The 21,297-nt window shown below is 49.0% G+C and overlaps 1 protein-coding gene across 10 annotated transcripts in view; it reads right to left on the reverse strand.

Moving 5' to 3' along the window:
* The window catches only part of SNED1 (sushi, nidogen and EGF like domains 1), a 143,332-nt gene that overhangs the window by 73,306 nt on the left and 48,729 nt on the right, over positions 1–21,297 (reverse strand). For 8 of the 10 annotated variants that reach the window (XM_065557057.1, XM_024111767.3, XM_065557059.1 and 5 more), the window contains 5 exons: positions 20,154–20,441; positions 12,080–12,220; positions 10,287–10,449; positions 6,578–6,703; positions 5,285–5,398 (listed from right to left, as the gene is read on the reverse strand). In XM_065557057.1, the coding sequence (XP_065413129.1) occupies positions 5,285–5,398; positions 6,578–6,703; positions 10,287–10,449; positions 12,080–12,220; positions 20,154–20,441 (832 nt within the window). The remainder of the gene's footprint in view (positions 1–5,284; positions 5,399–6,577; positions 6,704–10,286; positions 10,450–12,079; positions 12,221–20,153; positions 20,442–21,297) is intronic. The other 2 variants (XM_065557058.1, XM_042858781.2) reach the window with 1 other exon arrangement.

Raw genomic sequence — 21,297 nt, forward strand, 5'->3', positions numbered from 1 at the left:
GTGACATTGCAGTCTATATGATTTTATGAAAATATGCTAATGAGTGTGAATATAATGTAACTGGAATATGCTTTAGGCAAAAGGTCTCTTGTAAGGTATCATTACAAAGCTTATAATCTACTGAGTGTGTTCATCCTATTTGTATGAATGTATCACTCTTGTATCTGAAACCAGAAATATGAAATATAACTCTGAGGGCTTATTGTAATTATACAAAGTGTGGGCCATTAATGGTGGTTTGGAATGTTGATGGCTCCCATTAACCAGGACAATTGTTTGTAGATGGCTCTGTTTTACCTGTAAGTCTTCCTGTATATGTGTGTGCTGGCAAGTGGGTAATGAAGTCTTACAGTGACATCTTTAACCCGGTGCTTTTCCATTTAGAAGGGGGCGGGACTGGACCCAGAGAGACAAAATATTCCTGCCTTTTGCCAAAGCCATATAAGGGGGTGGAACAGAACAAAGGGGGCTGCAATCATGAGAAATCCCCTAGCTACCACCTGAGCTGGACCAAGGGCTGTACCAGGGGAAAAGATTGTGCCCAGCCTAGGAAGGCATCCAGTCTGTGATAGAAGCTTATTGAAACATCTCTGAGGGTGAGATTTTATCTGTATTCAGTTTTCTTACTGGATTAGGCATAGGGTTGCAGGTTTTATTTTATTTTGCCTGGTAATTCACTTTGTTCTATCTGTTACTACTTAGAACCACTTAAATCCTACTTTTTGTATTTAATAAAATCACTTTTTACTTATTCATTGACCCAGACTATGTATTAATACCTGGGGGGGGGGGGGCAAACAGCTGTGCATCTCTCTCTATCAGTGTTAGAGAGGGCGAACAATGTAAAATGGATTTATTTGGGGTTTGGATCCCATTGGGAGTTGGGCATCTGAGTGTTAAAGACAGGAACACTTCTTAAGCTGCTTTCAATTAAGCCTACATCTGTTAAGGGACGTGGCTCATACCTGGGTCTGGGTTTGCAGCAGGCCAGTGGGTCTGGCTCAAACCAGGCAGGGCACTGAAGTCCCAAGCTGCCAGGGCAGGAAAACAGGGGCAGTAGTCTTGGCACATCAGTTGGCAGTTCCCAAGGAGGTTTCTGTGATCCAACCCATCACAGGGGGGACCTCGGGGAAGGGGGCAGAGAGGAGTGAGCGGTGGGTGAAGAAACATAAGAGATGGGCAGGAGTGAAGTGTGGGCAGGGCCTAGGGGCAGAGCAGGGGTGGAGTGTGGGCAGGGCCTTGGGACAGAGCAGAGGGTGGGGCCCCCCACTTCTTGGGAGCTTCCGGTCGTGCCTAGCCTGCCCAAATGCAGGAGTCATGCACTGCCCATGTAGTAATGACTGACATCAAGAAGGCTGAGGTGTTTAATGCCTATTTTGCTTCACTCTTCACTGAAAATGTTAATGGTGACCAAATACTCACACAATTAATATCAACAACAAGAAGGAAGGAACAGAAGCCAAAATAAGGATAGAACAGTTTAAAGAATACATAGATAAATTAGATATAGTCAAGTCATCAGGGTCTGATGAAATTCATCCTAAGATAGTTAAAGAACTAGCTGAAGTAATCTTGGAACTGTTATCAATTATCTTTGAGAACTCCTGGAATACAGGTGAGGTCACAAGGACTGAAGTACCTATCATTAAAAAGTTTCAGAGTAGCAGCCGTGTTAGTCTGTATCCGCAAAAAGAAGAACAGGAGTACTTGTGGCACCTTAGAGACTAACAAATTTATTAGAGCATAAGCTTTTGTGGACTACAGCCCACTTCTTCGGATGCATATAGAATGGAACATATATTGAGGAGATATATATACACACATACCTGTATGTGTGTATATATATCTCCTCAATATATGTTCCATTCTATATGCATCCGAAGAAGTGGGCTGTAGTCCACAAAAGCTTATGCTCTAATAAATTTATCATTAAAAAGAGGACCAAAGAGGACCCAGGAAATGATAGAACAGGAATGTGGTCTGTAAGACATGGGAGGTAATTATCCTGCTGTACTCAGTACTTCTGAGGCCTCAGCGAGAGCAGTGTCTCCAGTTCTGATAAAAGGTTTTAAAAACCTGACTTAAAAAACATAGGCATGTTTAGTCTTGAGAAAAGACAACTGAGGGGGGGATCTGACAACAGTAATCAAATATGTTAAGGGCTGTTATAAAAAGGACTGTGATTATCTGCTCTCAACGTCTACTGAAGGTAGGACAAGAAGTAAGGGGTTTAATCTGCTGCAAGGGAGACTTAGGTTATATATCAGGAAAAACTTTAGGAAAAGCACTGGGGAGGACATGCTTAAGTTTTGGGGAGACTTATGGAGCAGTACTGGCCTTGGAGTCTAGGCAGCTGGACCACAGGATCTGACATCCTGAGAAGGGGAACTAGACAGCGGGGAACTGTACCTTGGAAGGGTTCCAGAGAAGCCAGACTTAGAGACAGAATCTGGACACTGCTCAGACTTAGTAGGCTTGGAAGTACATGAGATCCAAAGGTTGGATCCAATACAGCAGCCTGGCGTCCAACTGCAAGGGAGAACTGAGCCGGGGCTGTAATATCTTCTTGCCTCTCTAGAGAATGCCGACCACTTCCCGTCCCAAGGGATCAGGAAATCAGGCAGGATGGCTGAGGACACGGACACTAATGTGTCCAGACTTGAATAGCTCAGAGCTAAGCTTCTGTTCTTTGTTTTAAGATCTCTGAGAACTAAGCGAATGGGTCTCCCCTTTAGATACAGCTCTGTAGAGGCTTACACAGGCTTATTTATAAGATGGCTGATTTTTTCAGTAGGTTGGTTCAGAATTTCCCTCTCTGTTTATTGGCTTAGTTGTTCTAGGGCACATAAGATACCCTCACCAGCATGGAGGCTGGGGTGTCTTGATGGGGTTCCACGACAAAGGATGCTGAGGACCATGTTGGGTGCTGAGCACTCTTGAAACTCTGCCCCTTATTTAGGTCTCTAAAGGGAAGCTGAGCTCTTCTGAAAATCTGGTTCCGATTGTGGGTGCTGAGAACTTGAACATCTGCCCTTGAGCTCTTGAAATATGGCCCTTGCTGCCATCCTCATGCCCAGAGGAGTCTACACGTGTCACATGACTGGGTGGATATGCTAGTTCCTGATTACATTGCTGTTTGGATTAGCATCGACTCAGTACGACAAGGGCTGTATCCAAAGCTCACGGAAGTCAGGGGAAAGGTTCCCATTGACTTCAAAGGGCTCTGGATCAAATCTGAACTGGTGAAAGTATTGCAGAGAGCAGGGCCACTTGCATTCTAATTAAACAGCACATAGCTTGTTTCACTAAGCAGGACCTACCGACAGTGGAGGGGGCTTCAAAATGACTTGCTGACGTGCACTGTGCTAACACCCAGACTGCTCAGAAATGCGCCATCAGTGTCAGATAAGAGGCACTTGCAGCCACACCAGTTTCATTTGGATTTGCAAGGTCCAAATCCAGGATGCATGTAGCTCTCTACAAGGAGCTCAGAACCGCTTCTGGACCATGCCATTGAGCTCGGTGGGTATTTCTTTAAGCCAGTTGAAGGTCCCTGCTGGATAAAAACTACAGAGCACTGACCGGCCTCAAGAGCCAGATCCTGCCTGTAGCGGGATGGACACCTGCTCCTGCCCTGAGGAGTTGGAAAAGCCCTGCAGATGGCTTGGGCTGGGCAAGGTAAAACCCTGGCTGATTGGGGGAAGTGGCTGCAGCTGGGCCACACCCTAATCAGAGCCCAGATGGCCTGTATAAAGAGGCTGTGAGCCAGGAGCCCAACAGTCTCTCTCCCTACCTTCAGAGAGAGAAGGGCGTGGCTGCAGGGAGCTAGAGAGGGTACCTGTAGTGGAGCAGGGCTGGGGAAAGGGTGAGGAGCTGGTGAGCCCCAGCCTGTGGCCTGGTAATACCCCCAAGGGTTACTGGGGGTTGCAGAGGGCAGCCCAGGGCTAGGCCAAGGCAGCAGGTCCAAACCCAACCAGGCCGATGATGAGTGGCCTATACTGCAGTCTGCCCCAGGGAGCGGGGGGCTAGTTGGTGACTGGCAGTGGCCTTATCCTGAGGTGAGGTTTGGTTAGTGGGTGGGGGTTCCCCTGGGAGGGGAGACCTAGCGTGTGGGGGGGGTATTGCTAGGGGGCAGCACCCAGGGCAAGGGGCACCAGGGTCCTGGGAGGGACACAGGGCTAGTGCAGATGACAAGGCAGATCACTGGCCTGCAGAGGGTGCTCTAGGGGTTGGTGAGCTAATTTGCTGGATGACCAGCAGGAGGTGCTGCAGGGGTGAGTCTGGACTGTCTTACACTGCCCCTTTGTGCAGCCGCACTTCGTTCCACAAGAAGCCCATTGATTCAGTGGGGTTATTTGCAGAGGTAGGTATTACTCAATGGGGAGGATCTTACCTAACTCTTCAGGGGAGCCAAAGGGAGTTGCCCAGCCCCAGCCTTGTCCCTCACACTCATAAGAACGGCCATACTGGGTCAGACCAATGGTCCGTCTAGCCCAGTATCCTCCCCCTGACTGTGGCTGGTGCCAGATGCTTCAGAGGGAATGAACAGAACAAAGCAATTATTGAGTGACCCATCCCCAGTAATCCACTCCCAGCATTTGGCAGCCAGAGGCTTAGGGATGCCCATAGCATAGGGTTGCATCCCTGCCCATCTTGGCTAATAGCCATGGATGGACCTATCCTCCATGAATGTATCCAGTTCTTTTTTGACTCCAGTTATGCTTTTGGCCTTCACAACATCCCCTGGCAGTGAGTTCCACAGGCTGCCTGTCTGCTCTGTAAGGTATGTCCTGTTATCCCCCTCTGACAGAGGGGGAACTGACAGTGGGAGGTTAAAGGCCCATTCCAATCACTCTTACCCATGCTGATTGGTGCCTCCCTCAGGGAGTGTTCCTATTTATGTCACCGAGAGTTAGGATGGGAGAACATAGTGCTAGGTGACTTGTTCAAAGCCCCAGCAGGAGTCAGTGTCAGAACTGAGATCAGAACTCGGGAGTTCCTATCTCCCATGGAAAAGGCCTGACCCAAAGCCCTGTACAGCCAAAGGAAGTCTTTCCATTGGCCGGAATAGCTGTTGAATCCAGCTGCATGTGCAGAAAGCGAGCCAGTCCCCAGAGTCTGTCCCAGGTGGAGGTCCCTCACCCCAAGTTCCCATGTGTGAACAGAATGAAGGATCCTCTCCCAGCGTGCACTGAGTTTGCACTGTCTCAGCCAAGCTGTATTTGGTTTTTAGCCCATCTGCAATGCACTGTGGGCCACATGTCTACTGCACAGCCCAACGCACCTGTCTCACACATGGCTCCTTTGAACCCTGGTGGGCACTGACAGCTGAAGCTGTTGATGCCGTTGATGCAGGTGGCACTGTTCTGACATGGGTGGGAAAGACACTCATCCACATCTGAAAGAGAACAGAGGTGGAGTCGAGGGTTAGGGGCACGTGACAGTCCCCCTGTGGCAAGGGGAAAAGCAGCAAAGAAACATGGAACACCAGAATGGCCCCATGGCCAGGAGGGCTCACCGACATAGGTGGTGGGTATAACAGGCTAGGGGAGGCTAAGCTTCCCCTGGCAAAGCCGCCGCCCCACCGCCAGACACCTGGGCCATGGTTGCCTTGCCTGCACTCCACCTCTTCCCCTCCCTTCTCTACCCCTTCCTTGAGGCCTCCACTGCCCGCCGCTGCCTGGGGGCGTGGGGTGGAGGAGAGGAGGGAAATGGAGAGTGCAAGAGGTAGGGGCTTTGGGGGGGAAAGGGGATGTGGAGGAGAGGAGGGACACGGCAAGTGGCAGTTGGGGGAGGGGGGATAAGTGGGGCGGGCAAGGGGCCATGGGCAGAAGAGGCAGGACAGGGAGCTAGCTTCTCACAAGGGAAGCCTGCTGCCCATGCTCACTAACGCTCCATGTGGTATGGAGCGCCCCATGGCCTGGGGCAGAACAGAGCCACAGACTCTGCTTCACCCCCCCAAACTGTCCCCATTTCCATCATACGTCAGCCACAGACTATGGAGACCATAAGGGTGAGCAGGGCATCGCTGGCATGTTCTTTTCTCGTGTTCTGTGGCTGGCTGACCAGAAAGCATCATTCCATCCCAGGGATCTCTTCCTGTTCTCAGACTCTATGGTACATATACAGGTCCCATTCCTATGGTACCCAAGCGCCTCCCAATAATTAATTATTTATCCTTGCAACCCACCTGAGAGGCAGTGCAGTGCCATTATCCCCATTGTACAGATGGGGAACTGAGGCACAAAGAGACTAAGTGACTTGTCCAAGATTCTACAGGCAGTCTGAGGCAGAGCAGAAAAATTGAACCCAGGTCTCCTGAGTTCTACGCTAACACCCTAGCCACTAGACCATCCTTCCAATGGAACAGAAGTGCCCTTTTGTTGGATAATTGTTCCTGGGACTGGGAGAATTTTCTTCTTCCCAGAGGGAGCTAAGCAGCATAGGATAATGGCAGTTAGTTTGAAGCAGGTCTCCAGAAGGGAAGACGCTAACATGGAGGTGCAAGCTTCAGAGGGAGGAGAAATGTTTGTATCCCATCAACATGCCCATGCAGGATGGCACAGAGAGCACTTACCAAGATGACATCTCTTGCCCGTGAAGCCTGCAAGGCAGGAGCAGGAGTAGGAGGGATTTCCCGTGATGCAGTCCTCAATACACTTCCCCCCATTCAAACAGGGGCGTAATGTAAAACACACGGAGGCTGCAAACCAAGGTAGCACACCTTTTAATGGAAGAGAACACCCGCCACAGGACTCCTACAATATGTCTTAGCAACAATAGCATTGGACTGAACCAACTTCCTCCTGCATCCCCAGGAACTTCCAGCCCCAGCCATGGCATACCAGTGCCACTGGCTCTTAAATGTATCTGTTTGGTTTGTTTCAGTGCATTTATTTGGCAACACATTCTGGCTATAGTACTCATATGGCCTCTGTTACTATGGTGTCTGGGCACCTCACAGTCTTTAATGTAGCTATCCTCACAGCACCTCTGGGAGGCATGGCAGAGCTGTTATCCCCATTGTACAGATGGGGAACTGAGGCACAGACTGGCTAGGTCCCTCTCTATATGGGACATATACCAGTATAAATCTCAGGGGGCTGTTGGCCCCTCACTGAAACTTAGTGGGGTTTTTGGGCAGCCCTCTCCCAGTACCAAAAGAAAGGGGAAGGGACGAAGAGAAATCAGGATCCTGAGACTGACAGTCTCCAGGGCCAATGGGGAGAGGCCAACACTCCAGGTCAGCCTGATTGACATAGCAGGCAGGCCAATGAGGGAGTCAGGAGGCCAGAGCCCATCCTATGTGTGAGCGGGAGCTGCCTGAGCCAGAGTAGGGCAGAGCTAAGGGGAGAGCAGCAGCCAGGGCTGAGCTGGGGGCACAGCAGCAGCACTGAGGCAGAGCTGGGGAGCTGGAGCAGGCGGAGCTGGAGCAGCCGGAGCTGGAAGCTGGTGCTGAACAGACCAGCCACACCAATGGGGAGCTAGGGTTGAGCTACAGCGGGAGCTGCGGGCCCAGAGTTGGGGAGCAGATGCTGGCTGTGCCACAAATAACACCGGAGCTGAGCATGGCTAGCAGCTGTGGAGAGTGAGGGGAGCCCTTGGCAGAGGGCCCAGCACGGGGAGACGTCGCCGGACAAGAGGCTTTGCAGGCCTGACTCAAAGGTGGGAAATGATCCCAATGGGAGGGGCGCCACTGGGGAGAGGGGTTCCTGCCAACTAGTGCCTGAGGGTGTGTAGCCACTGCCAGAGCGGGGTCTGATCCACAGTGTCACCACAGAACAGCCAGGGCCTGGGGGGAGGTCTGGGACAGGTGAGGAACAGACTGTGACCTTCCCTTACATCCCAGAGAGGGCTGGTTGTGGTATCCCCATGCCCACAGGGGGTGTGTGTGTGTCTTTGTTTGTTTTAACCTTTCCACTTTCTTTTCTTATTTTTATTACATTTTCTGTTTGCTGACTTGTATTTGGTTTTAACTTAATGTAGTGCTCACTGAGCCAGGGACATAGCCGGTGTGAAGCGAGCACCCGGAGTGGAGATACCTTAGCCCCTATCCTAAGTGACCATGATAAGCCTGGGGGTTCAGCCTCCCAGGAATCCTGAGCCCAGCCTTGTCGGGGTTATGAGGACTCTGCCACACAGGAGGGAGGAAGGGGAGTCCTTGAGGTCAGGCAGGCCTCTGGGTAAAGGAAGTGGGAGTGAGGACTCAGATCCATTCGCTAGCTGATTCCACCGGGGTAGTGCAGAAGCTAGGAAAGTTCCCCACAATAGCAGGACCATTCCCCTGCTTACATAAGATATGGTGCAACTCTGAAATGCAGTAGTTATTGTGATGAATTGGGTGTTCTGTCTGTACCACTTCTGAATTTTGGATGATTTTCTGAAATTGTCTCATGAAATGACCATGTCATGTATGTACCTGAATCCCTCATGAGCTGGCCGTGTAGCATCATAGCTCTGCCAGGTGAGAGACAATGGTGAATGATCAGCATTCAGTGCTCTCTGTCCCAAGATGTACTTTGAATAATGTATTTGCTCTGTCTGGGAGAAGGCAATTCCTCCTCTTTTCTCATGGGTGTGTGTATGTGTGTGCGCATGTGGGGATTTGAAGTAACAAATGTCACCAAATGGCAGAACAAAAGAAGCAGGTAACCCCAGCACGAGTCTTTAAGGGGACTCACAGGAGGGTGGGTGAGCTGGGGGTGAGAGCCATTTTGTACCAGATGATGCTGAGGGAGGCTGCTGCAGGGGCAGAGCAGGCAATGGGATGGAGGACTCTGCCTGTCTGAATAGAGATGATCCCCCAAGGGAAGAGTGAGCTAGTGAGGGACATTGCATTTAGGGTGCTTTATTGTTTTGGGTGCTCTGTGCTTTACCAGATTAAATATAAAAATGTTAGATTGTAGTACCGTGTGTGTGCCTACTTCACAACTTCTCCGTTCCCCAGAGAGAGTGACACGCCTTTAGGGAGGAGTTCTGTGGGAGGGGTGTGTTTGAGCATGGAGCAGTCGAAGGGTCAGGGCTAGGTGCTGGACAGCAGGTTCCACCCCGTGGAAGAGGGGTGCTGGATAGAAGGTCTGTGCCCTCACAGTGTTATCTGGGGCAATGGCTGAACTCCAGTCAGGCTCCAGGAGCTTGAAACACCCCAGGGATCCAGAGGACAGAGGCTTGGATTCCCCTCACAGCAATCCTAGTGGGGGGGTGCTTGCTAGGACCTGTGAGTGTTATACCCTGTCACTGCCCATGCGGATGCTCTCATTCCAATATAAGAGTGGCTGAGAGTGGCCTTTTTACAGTTTAGCTTATGTCGCTTTGGGAGCCACACAACTATACCCATGTAATTTCTCATGTAAACAAACCTTAAGTGACTTGTCCAAGGTAACACAAGCAGAATAGGGAATTGAACCTGGCTCTCCTAGGTCCTTCCTCTTATATTTCTTCCTTATTCCACCTTACTTATTACATTTTACAGTTGTCCTGCTGGAATTCCCCATTTCCCGTTAGTTTTCCCATTGTTTTCCTATTTTTAAGAGATATTGAGCCCAAATTTAAATCCCAGGCACTCAAGAGAGAGACCTTCATTCCAGCACCCACAGTGGTTATGTACATCTCTGAATCTCATCAGCAAGAGACATTTATCACCTCCCCCCTTATCAAACACATTCATAATGGTGAATACTTCACTCCCGACACCACACAGTTGTCTCTTCCCCAATGCAGAGAGGGCCAACGGGCCAAATGCAGCCCTAGGAGAAGCAGGCACAACTCCATTCATTGCAACAGAGCACTGCCTTGCTTAAGGGAGTTGAATTTGGCCTGACATCGTTAGCCCTTTTCTCATTAAAGATGTAGCCTTATTGTTCTATGGTGCACCCCTTCAAGGGCGAGAGCAGCCTTCCCATGAGCGAGCAAACAGTGAGCCACTCAGCCATGGTATAGGAGGAAAACTCCCATCAACCTCAGCAAGAGGCGTATGGCCTTGAACTTGGCTCAGCCAGTGCGTGGTACAGTAACCACCTCACTTTGGTTTGCTTGGTACTCTGGCCTTATATCAATGCATCTAGTATTCCATTGGCCATTTATTTTACTGCAGCCATTCATTGGGCTGGTGGTTTCTAGGATTTCCTCCCACAATACCCTTAGCTCTTTTTCCTGATAAGTCCCTCTGCATGGCTGCTCTCTTCCCACTTTTCATGGGCACTGGCATTACCCAGGGAAAGAAAGAGAACCCAGTGAAGGGAATGAAGAATTGTTTGTTTAAACAAACCTAACTGCTGTTCTCTTACTTGTGTTGTTGCAGCCCCCCACTTGCACCTGGGCATCATCGATTCTGAACACCCAGCGCCCGGGGATACCCACATTTGTAGTCATCTCCACGTCGACAATGTCATCGGTGCGGGATCCGGGGATGTTGAAGTAGCGCTTTCCATCACCAGCATTGAAACCTGCCTAGGAATACAAAGGCGGAAAGTGAAAACTCTAGTGGGGGGAAGGGAAAGAGACCAGGATGCCTCGTTTCCACCATGGTCCAGCACCCTGAGAAGAAATCCACATGGAATAAAAAAGGGAAGAAGTTGGTTTATTTGACTGCTGTTTATTTCACTATCATCTCACTATTAGCTTATGCTCTGGGGGTGCTGGCCACATGTATACAGGGCACAGCACAACAAGGCCCTGGAAATGGTGTTGTCTAGTGGTTAAGGCACAGTACTAGGACTCGGAAGACCTAAGTTTTAATCCTGGCTCTGCCACTGATCTAGCCACCTGAGTACCATTGTATGCAGGTGGCTAGGCCATGCTGCCAGCTCTCACTGCTATTTTTAGCATGCTAGCTCCATCAAAGATAGTGCATGTACATCTACCTGCCTGGAAATTACACCTCCCAGTGCACTGCAGGCGTATCCTGCATGTCTGCACAGCACCCAGCACAACAAAGCCCTAATCTCAGCTGGGCCTTCTAGGAACACAACCAACAATGTAAGGAATACACAATCCTGGCTGGTAGGAAGTCCTGCATGGCTGTACACAGAATGGTTATGAACAAAAGGCAGGAAACAGGGCCGGTCTACCTACTGACGACAGCTTTAAAAGAAAGGTAATTCAAAGGCCTGCCCCTTGAAACACTCCTCCTGCATGGCTCAACATAGCAGCCTCAGCAAACAGAAGCATTCGTTGCCTTAGCAATCTCCTCATGTTGATGACTCACTCCTTGGAAAAAGCATGTGACATCTATTCTATTTTCATTCTCCTCTGCACCTGGCATTGTGTGTGCAGGTTGAGCCCAGACAAATTTTGGATGGAAATAAGTCCAGGGGAACAGCTCTGCTAGCATAGGCCAAGTAGGCTCCTTTGCCATGTGGAGTCCTGCTGTTCCTACACAGAGCCCAGCCACTGTGTCTCACTCTGAGTGGCTGCAGCTCACTCTTGCAAACTCACTAACAAACTGCCACTGGGTGAGACTTTTCTGAGACTTCCCTTCTCTTTGGCCAGTGTTAGGGTGGGGTGTTCCTGGAGCACTGTCCGCCTTCCAAGGCATGTGGTTACTGCTCTGTTTACAGCCATAAAATCCGCACTTTTGAATTCTGGGATTTGAAATGTCTGTTTCCTTTACACCTGCGATTTCCTGCTTTCTGGAGACTCTCAAACGAGAGCAGGCAACGGGCCAAGGACAGAGCAACTGGTGGGAAATTCACACATACGAACGGGCACTGATTTAAAAAAAACACCTCCCCCCACCACACAGGGCTGGAATAAAAATACAATGGAAAGCTATGCTTGCTGCAGCAGCTGCTCTTGAAGTCTGAGGTTAGGAAGGAAAGGAATTAAGAGGCATTGGCCAACGTAAAGAACTGTGGTTTTGCTATAACAAAGCCCCCTATATGGACTTAGCATCAAGGAGGGAGAGAACACATGGATATTTAAGAACTTAAAAAAAACCCAGCATCAACATTTCCTCAGTTGCTTCATGCTCCTGGCAAGAAATTAATAATATAGTAAAAGAAATAGCACCAGGAGGCTCTGAAGACTTACAGTGCTAGGCATTAGAAAGGAAGCAGCATCTGCAATGGGCAGAGCTTACCTGTGCTGCGATGCCTCCCAGGCCAGCAAAATCTCCCCCGCTACTGGCATGCATGCCTGTGGTCCAAGTGATAGACTCATAGTTGAAGATGGTAAAGGAGAGTTTACTGTCAGTGATGAGGACAATCTGGAAGGTGTTTACCTACAAGAGCAGGAGAAACATCCAGGTTAAGGAAGGAGGAGCTAGAGCAGAGGAGGGAGACTGGCAGAGGAAGAAACAGCTGGGAATGGAGAGAAAATAGACTGACCCGTTTGGATTGGACCGTTTAGTTTGGGAGAACTCATTGGAGAAAGACACTTTGCCTTTAGAAAGGACTAAAGTTAGTGGAATCTGTTCAGGTGGAACATTTTGCTATTAGAAAATGGGGTTTTGTTGACACTGAATTTTTTCCATGGGAAAAGATAGATTTCCACAGAATGTTCCATCAAGAAAATCAAGTAGATGTTTTGTTTCGTTTTGCATTGACCTTAAGCATTGAGTCTTCTTGCATTGCTGCTGCAGTGCCTTATAGGAATTGTAGTTCCAGGTCCTTTGTGCCTGCATTCTAACCTATGGACCCTGCTCCCTGGCTGGACTACATCTCCCATGATGCACTGCAGTCTCTGCTTGTGGAATGTCAAAACATTTCATTTCAATTGACACGTTTTTACAGTCCTGAATTGAAACTCTTTGGAACTTTTCATTATGTAAAAAGCTTTGATATTTAGACTTTTTTGTCCTGATTTGGGATGAAAACAAATGTTGATTTATCAACACTCTCCACAGGATGGCAATTCCATTTTTCAATCAGTTCTCAGGAATTCAGTGTAAAAAAAACTAAAGAAGAATCCTGGAATGGAGTGTTTTACATGGAAAGGGAGATTAACGATGGGATTATTTAATCTTGGGAGGAGACTATTAAAAGGGGACATGATCAAAGCATATGAATTAGGGCTTGAGCGGAAAGATAAGGACACCTTTAAGTTCTCTAGGATTTGTGGGTACTCAGCCCCTCTGAGAATAAAGCCACTTATTTAGGTACCTAAATTTGGGTTTGGATGTTTAGATCTTGGAAGATCTTGGGGCAGATCAAAATAAGATGACACAGATCTAAATTAAGAAGGAAGAATTTAGGGTCAGATTTTCAAAAGCCAGCATTAATTCTCTGATTAACATGTGTGCAACTCCCAGTGCACGCACTCCTTGCGTCCTTGCGCAAGTCGGGGGTTTAGACAGACAAACCTCAGTCGGCACACCCACTGGAAGCTGAGAACACTGGGATTTTCACACCAGTTTGGGGCACACAAAAGGTAGATTTTGACAGTTTGGTATTTTGTCACAGGGAGGGAATTGAATAGGTGGAACAGACTTGCCACTGAAGTAAAGAATTATCACTGCATCTAAGGCTATGGCTACACTATGGACCTTACAGCGGCACAGCTGTACTGCTCGTAGCTGCTCTATGCCGGCAGGAGAGAGCTCTCCCGCTGGCATAATTAAACACCCCCAACAACTGGCGGTAGTTGTGTTGGCAGGAGACACTCTCCCACTGACATAGCGCTGTCCACGGTGGTGCTTCTGTCAGTGACACTTATGTTGGTCAAGGGTGTGTTTTTCACAGCCCTGCCCAACAAAAGTTATGCCAACAAACATACTAGTGTAGACATAGCCTAAGAGTGAAAACTGGATGACAACATCAAGTTGAGTTAAAAGAGATGGTGTTTGGAAGTAACCAATCACTCTTGGGGGGGCAGGGGCAGGAAGGAATTTTTCATGGGTCAGGATTTTGCCATCCAATTAGATGGGGAGGTTTTTTTGTAAACCTTCCTTGTCACAATAAGGGTACAGTAAAATATATAACTAATCTAAAGAGGTAGAACCCAGCCGGCTCAGTTGTCACCCGAGTGTTTCAGGGATTACAGGACCATGGTTCGGTTCTGGCCCTCTACATGTCACTGTTGTTTGTGAGACAGAAACAATGAAAGAGACAGGCAGACAGGGTCAGAGATGACACTTGCTTCTTGGGCCAGTGGAGACTAAGAGCATGATGGCATCATTGCAGATAGCTATGTAGAGTGGCTGGCTAAGGAAGGGGACACACTAGCCAGCAGCAGCACTGAGAAACTATGGAGAAAGCTGAGTGCAGTCCTCCTGGGCTTTGCTTGTGATTCGTTGGGGCCTGTTATTTTCCTTGTTGGACCTGTCCTGTAGTAGGTGACTTCTTAAAACTACAATATCAACCTGTGGAAGTGAGGAAACAGATTGACAGAGTGAGACGGGTACCTAGAAGTCACCTACTACAGGACAGGTCCAACAAGGAAAATAACAGAATACCACTGGCCATCACGTACAGCCCCCAGCTAAAACCTCTGCAGCACATCATCAACGAACTACAACCTACCCTGGAAAACTATCCCTCACTCTCACAGACCTTGGGAAGCAGGCCAGTCCTTGCTTACAGACAGCCTCCCCGCAACCTGAAGCAAATACTCACCAGCAACTACACTCCACACCACAGAAACACCAACCCAAGAACCAATCCCTGTAGCAAACCTCGTTGCCTACTCTGTCCCCATCTCTACTCTAGCAACACCATCAGTGGACCTAACCACATGAGCCACACCATCAGGAACTCATTCACCTGCACATCTACTAATGTGATATATGCCATCATGTGCCAGCAGTGCCCCTCTGCCATGTACATTGGCCAAACCGGACAGTCTCTACATAAAAGAATAAATGGACACAAATCAGACATCAGGAATGGTAACATACAAAAGCCAGTAGGTGAACACTTCAATCTCCCTGGACATTCAATAACAGATTTAAAAGTAGCCATCCTTCAACAAAATAACTTCAAAAACAGACTTCAAAGAGAAACTGCAGAGCTACAATTCATTTGTAAATTTAACACCATTAATTTGGGCTTGAATAGGAACTGGGAGTGGCTGGCTCACTACAAAAGCAATTTTCTTTTTTTTGGTATTGACACCTCTTCATCAATTATTGGGAGTGAACCACATCCACCCTGATTGAATTGGCCCTGTCAACACTGGTTCTCCACTTGTAAGGTAACTCCCTTCTCTTCATGTGTTAGTATATTTATGCCTGTATCTGAAATTTTCATTCCATGCATCTGAAGAAGTGGTTTTTTACCCACGAAAGCTTATGCCCAAATAAATCGGTTAGTCTTTAAGGTGCCACCGACTCCTCGTTGTTTTAATCATTCTTGTGGCTCCAATTTATCAGTGTCCTTGAATTGTGCACACCAGAACCGGACACAGTATAACAGCAGCGATTGCACAAGATTCCTCCTGTTTATGCATCCCAGGAGCACACTAGCTCTTTTGGCACAGCATCACACTGGGAACTCGTGTTCAGTTATCCACCACAACCTCCAAATCTTTTTCAGAGTCACTGCTTCTCAGGATAGAGCCCCCCATCCTGTAAGTGTGGCCAGCATTCTTTGTTCCTAGATGTATACAGTTAAGTTTAGCAGTGTTAAAACACATATTGTTTGTTTGTCCCCACCTTACCAAGCGATCCAGATCTCTCTGAATCAGTGACCTGTCCTCTTCATTATTTACCACTCCCCCAAGTTTTGTCATCTGCAAACTTTATCAGTGATGATTTGATTTTATGTTTTCTTCTAGATCATTGATAAAAATGTTAAACCATGTAGGACTAAGAACTGATCCATATGGGACTCCACTGGAAACACACCCACTTGATGACAATTGTCTGCTTACAGTTACATTTTGAGACCTATCAGTTAGCCACTTTTCAATCCATTTAATGTGTGCCATGTTAATTTTTTAAATCAAAATGTCATGTGATACCAAGTCAAATGCCTTATAAAAGGCTACAGTGTTGTTGTAGCCGTGTTGGTTCCAAGATACTAGAAAGAGAGTAGGTGAGGTAATATCTTTGATTGGACCAATGTCTATTGGTAAGAGAGACAAGCTTTCAAGCTTACACAGAGCTCTTCTTCAAGTCTGGGAAACAGATTCAGAGTGTCACAGCTAAATACCAGTTGGATCAGATTGTTTAGCACAAGCATAGCCAGCCTTCCAGGATTGTCCTGGAATCACCAGGAATTAAAGATTAATCTTTAATTAAAGATTATGTCATGTGATAAAACCTCCAGGAATACATCCAACCAAAACTGGCAAACCTATGCATAGGTGGCACATGACTCTTGTGTTTGGGGAGGCTGGGCGTGAGCACCAGAAGCTCCCTAGAAGTGTGTGTGGGGGGCCCACCAGTGCAAGAACTGTGGTCCTGCCTCCTCTCCACCCTGGCTGTGCCCCAAGACCCCACCCCCATTCTGCCTTTTCCCACCCCGTTCCGCCTCTTCCCCTGAGGCTCCCCCCACTTGCCACTTGCTCCTCTCTGCCCCCGCTCCTGAGCCCCCCACCTGCTGCCAGCGGCGTATTATCGTTTGGGCCAACAAGGCCTAGGCCTAGGGCGGCAAATTTGCAGGGGCGGCAAATTTATAATAGCAGCATTTTGGTAATCGCGGCATCAGTGACGCCACGATTCTACCAATCATAGCACATATTGAAACCACCAATGACGGCACAACGCCATTTAGTAAACATACTCACGAGAATCCTAAATGTTAATAATATGACTGGAAGGAAGAAATTAAGCAGTTCTCAGTTTTGGATCCATGCACGATCCCGCGCTATAAGCGAAATCGCGCTATACAGATGCATGTTCAAGGAAGGGTCCGCTGTACTTGTAATTCTATTTATAATAAAAATTGTAAATGTTCAATTATTTTAATGATATTTAGATTCATTTTAGTTCAAACGAATTTGTAAAAAAACTAAAACAAGTTAATATGGGGCCGGGGGCGGCAATTATTTCAGGGCTAGGAGCGGCAAAATCATCAATCCGCCACACCCCGCCGCTTCCTCCTCTCAACCCCCTCCTGCCTTAAGAGTGAGCAATGGTGGCTGGGGGAAGGGGGCGGAGAAGAGTGAGCAGCAGGCAGGGGGGCCTTGTGGGAAGAGGTGGAACAAAGGTGGGAAGAGGCTGAGTGCAGGCGGGGCGTCAGGGGGAAGAGGCACAGCATGAGTGGAGCCACGGGGAAAGAGGCTGAATGGAAGCAGGGCCTCAGGGTGGAAAGGGGGCGGAGCGCAGGCGGGGCCACAGTCCAGACACCAGTGGCCCTTCCACTTCTTAGGAGCTTCCAGCGATGGTGCTCCAAAGGCAGCGGGTGGCGTGCAGGGCCGGCTTTAGGCCGATTCAGCCGATTCGGCTGAATTGGGTCCCGCGCCTAAGAGGGCCCCGCACCTAAGAGGGCCCCGCAGCTGTCCACTCCGCCCCCAGCTCACTTCCCCCTCCTCCCTTCCCCTGAATGCTCCACCCCCTGTTCCTCCCCCTCCCCTGCTTCCCGCGAATCAGATGTTCGCGGGAAGTCTGAAAAGGGGCAGGCAGCGGCAGCAACAGGTAAGCTGGGGGAGGGGGCGCGAGGAAGGCTCCTGGGAGGCACGGCGCAGCCCAGTCTGGCCCTGGCCGAGCGACCCCGGCGGCTCTGGCTCCAGCCCGGCACGGGCCCCGGGGCACTGGCCCCGGCTGAGCGCGCCGGCCCGGCCCCACGGCTCCGGCCCGGCCCGGCCCTGGCGCCAGCCGAGCACCCCCGGTCCCGGCCCGAGTGGCTCCAGCCCCAGCCAAACGGCTCTGGCTCTGGCTCCGGCCCGGCTCGGGCCCCGGGCACCAGCCCCGGCCCCAGCCAAGCGGTGCCGGCCAAGCACCCCCGGCTCGGGCCCCACGGCTCCGGCCCCGGCCCGAGCCCCTCCGGCCCCGGCCAAGCACGCCTGGCTCGGGCCCTGGGGCGCTGGCCCGAGCGGCCCCGGGCCGAGCCCCTCCGGCCCCAGCGGCTCTGGCTCGGGCCCCGGCGGTTCTGGCTCGGGCCCGGGCCGAGCGACTCCGGCCTGGCCCCGGCCCCAGCGACTCCGGCCCGGACCCAAACCTGCGACCCCAGCCCGAGCGGGGCCCGATTCCTGGGGGCGGGCCCCGCTCTTGCTAAGGCCGGCCCTGGTGGCGTGCCTCCAAAGGGAGGTGTGCTGCATCTGGCATTTCTTGCCCCGTCTGGGGAGGCTTAGCCTCCCCAAGCATCTTATCCCCACATAGTTAACATATTTCAAGGGACACCATTCAAGGTGAAATGGCCCGTTAACTCCCCTCCAGGTGTAGGGGAAAAGGAAGTGAGGCAGCTTGGGGGGGGGGGGGGGGGGGGGGGGCTGTTAGTAGGCTACATACCAGGGGTCGGCAACCTTTCAGAAGTGGTGTGCCGAGTCTTCATTTATTCCCTCTAATTTAAGGTTTCGCATGCCGGTAATACATTTTAACGTTTTTAGAAAGTCTCTTTCTATAAGTCTATAATATATAACAAAACTATTGTTGTATGTAAAGTAAATAAGGTTTTTAAAATGTTTAAGAAACTTCATTTAAAATTAAATTAAAATGCAGAGCTCCCCGGACCGGTTTCCAGGACCTGTGCAGTGTGAATGCCACTGAAAATCAGCTCACGTGCCGCCTTTGGCATGCGTGCCATAGGTTGCCTACCCCTGCTACATACGAATTCATAACTTTACTAGACACTTAAAACCATGGACTGAACAGGTAGACTGGATTTATGGCTCATTACAACAATCTTGTAACCCATTAACAACTCCTCCCACCTGCCTTCCCCCTTTTCTTCCCCCTCTCTGAATGGTGGAGCATTAACAGGCCACTGCACCTTGAATGGTCTGTTGAAATATGTGTTAAATCCTTATGCTAAGCAATCTGTTCCACCTTGTATTTACCTGTGACCTGTGATACTCTGAGTACCTTTCCCAGACCTGAAGAGCAGCTCTGTGTGAGCTCGAAAGCTTGTCTCTTTCACTAACAGAAGCTAGTCCAATAAAACATATGAACTCACTCGCCTTGTCTGTCTCAAAGAAGTCTAAGCATATTATGTCAACATTTTTACCTTTATCAATCAAACTTGTAATCTCATCAAAAAAAGATATCAAGCTAGTTCAACTGGCTCTGTTTTCCATACATCTATGTTGATTTGTATTAATTACGCTCCTTTAATTCCTTATTAATCGAGTCCCGTATCAGCTGCTCCATTATTTTGCCCGGGATCGATGTCTGGCTGACAGACCTATAATTACCCTGGTCACCCTGTTTATCCTTTTTAAAAATTGGACATATCGTTAGTTTTCTTCCAGAACTTCCCTAGTACTCCAAGACTTATTGAAAATCAGCATTAATGGGCCAGCGAGCTCCTCAGCCAGTTCTTTTAAAATTCTTGGATGCAACTTATCTGGATCTGCTAGTTTAAAAATGTCTAACTTTAGTAGTTTCTGTTTAATATCCTCCAGAGATACTAGAGGAATAGAAAGAGATCACCATATGATGAGACTATATCATCTGTTTTTTCCCCACATACAGAAGAGAAATATTTTTGGATCACTTCTGCCTTTTCTGCATTATTATCAATAATTCTACCATTTCCATCTAGTAATGGACCAATACCTTTGTCAGGATTCTTTTTGTTCCTAATATATTTTAAAAATTGCTTCTTATTGTCCTTAACTCTGCTGGCCATACATTTCTACTTATGTCCCTTTGGTTCCCTTATCAATTTTCTACAATTCCTAACTTCTGATTTATATTTGTTACTATTAACTTCCCTCTTCTTCCATTTTATGTATGTATATATATATATTTTATTGCTGTCTTCACTTCTGCTCTAAATCAGGTCAATTTTTTAACCAAGAGGTCATCTTCCTCAATTGTGGGATTGTGACTTTTTAGGCATGTAATAAGGTGTTCTTAAATTATTCCAAATTATCACTCACATTTTTCTGATGAAATTTCTAATATAAACTCCCTCATTAATATCCGCAGTTCCTTAGTTCCTAAGTGCAGCTGTGCAGGTGAGAGGGGTCTGCCTTTGAGTTCTAGACTCTGAGAGGTCTTAGCTAGGACAAATTTAATTACTTTGGGCAACTCAGAGAGCATAATCTAGGACTCCATACCTTGACCCTTTCCCATCCCATCCTCCACCCAGCATTGAATGCCAACAACTCACTGGAGAAAAGGAACTTCCTCCAAAGAAGGTCACCCGGTGCCAGGTGGCCACAAAAACCCATACGGCAGAGAACTCCAGGAATTCAGGGAAATACTGTCCGATGTCTTTGGTGGCTCTCTCCAAGATGGTCTGGTCCTTACTTTCCCGGTAATACACTTCACCTGCCCGTCGGTTATCCACATCAGCCCAGAAAGCTGCTACCACACGCCGGTCTTTGGAGATTGGGAAAGCGACCGGCGTAAACTGGGAAACCTCCTTCAAGAAAGAGATGATTCCATTGTTGTTTACCTATTAGGGGAAGAAGAACAATTAGACATGGCAGAAAGAGACAGCCAGTGTGAGAGAGGAAGCATTTCCCAGTGGGTAGGGCACTAGCCTAGGAATTGGGAGATCTGGGTGCAGTTCCCTGCTTTGCCACAGACTTCCTATGTGATCTTGGGCAAGTCACTTAGACCAGTGGTTCTCAAACTAGGGCCACTGCTTGTTCAGGGAAAGCCCCTGACGGGCCAGGCTGGTTTGTTTACCTGCCAGTCCGCAGGTTCGGCCGATCACAGCTCCCAGTGGCTGCGGTTCACCGCTCCAGGACAATGGGAGCTGCAGGAAGTGCGCGGGCTGAGGGACTTACTGGACGCCGCTTCCCGACGCCCCAATTGGCCTGGAGCGGCGAACTGCGGCCACTGGGAGCTGCAATCGGCCGAACCTGCGGACACGGCAGGTAAACAAACCGGCCAGCCCGCCAGGGACTTTCCCTGAACAAGCAGCGGCCCTAGTTTGAGAACCAGTGACTTAGACTATCTGTGCCTCAGTTCTCTGTCTGTACAATGGGGTGATAGCACTGCCCCACCTCCCAGGAATGTTGTAGGTTGTGAGGTGCTCATTACTATGGTAATGAGGACCATATACGTACCTTAGATACACAGATCAGGGCCAAAGAGCCTGACATAAACCATTCCCTACAAGCTGTTGAGTGACTCTTTCATGCTTTGACCTTCTGGAGTAGACAGCTGCCTTTCCTTGCTGTGGCTGACTGAATGGCCTGATGGCTGCAGGACATGGGCTGGATTCTTATTTTAGAGAGCTTTTCCATAAACATTTGAGCTTTTCCCCTTCCTGCCCTTTGAAGCACAGACTGCCCCTCACTTAG

Source organism: Chrysemys picta, chromosome 9 (assembly GCF_011386835.1).
Source record: "Chrysemys picta bellii isolate R12L10 chromosome 9, ASM1138683v2, whole genome shotgun sequence".
NCBI classification, from domain to species: Eukaryota; Metazoa; Chordata; order Testudines; family Emydidae; genus Chrysemys; species Chrysemys picta.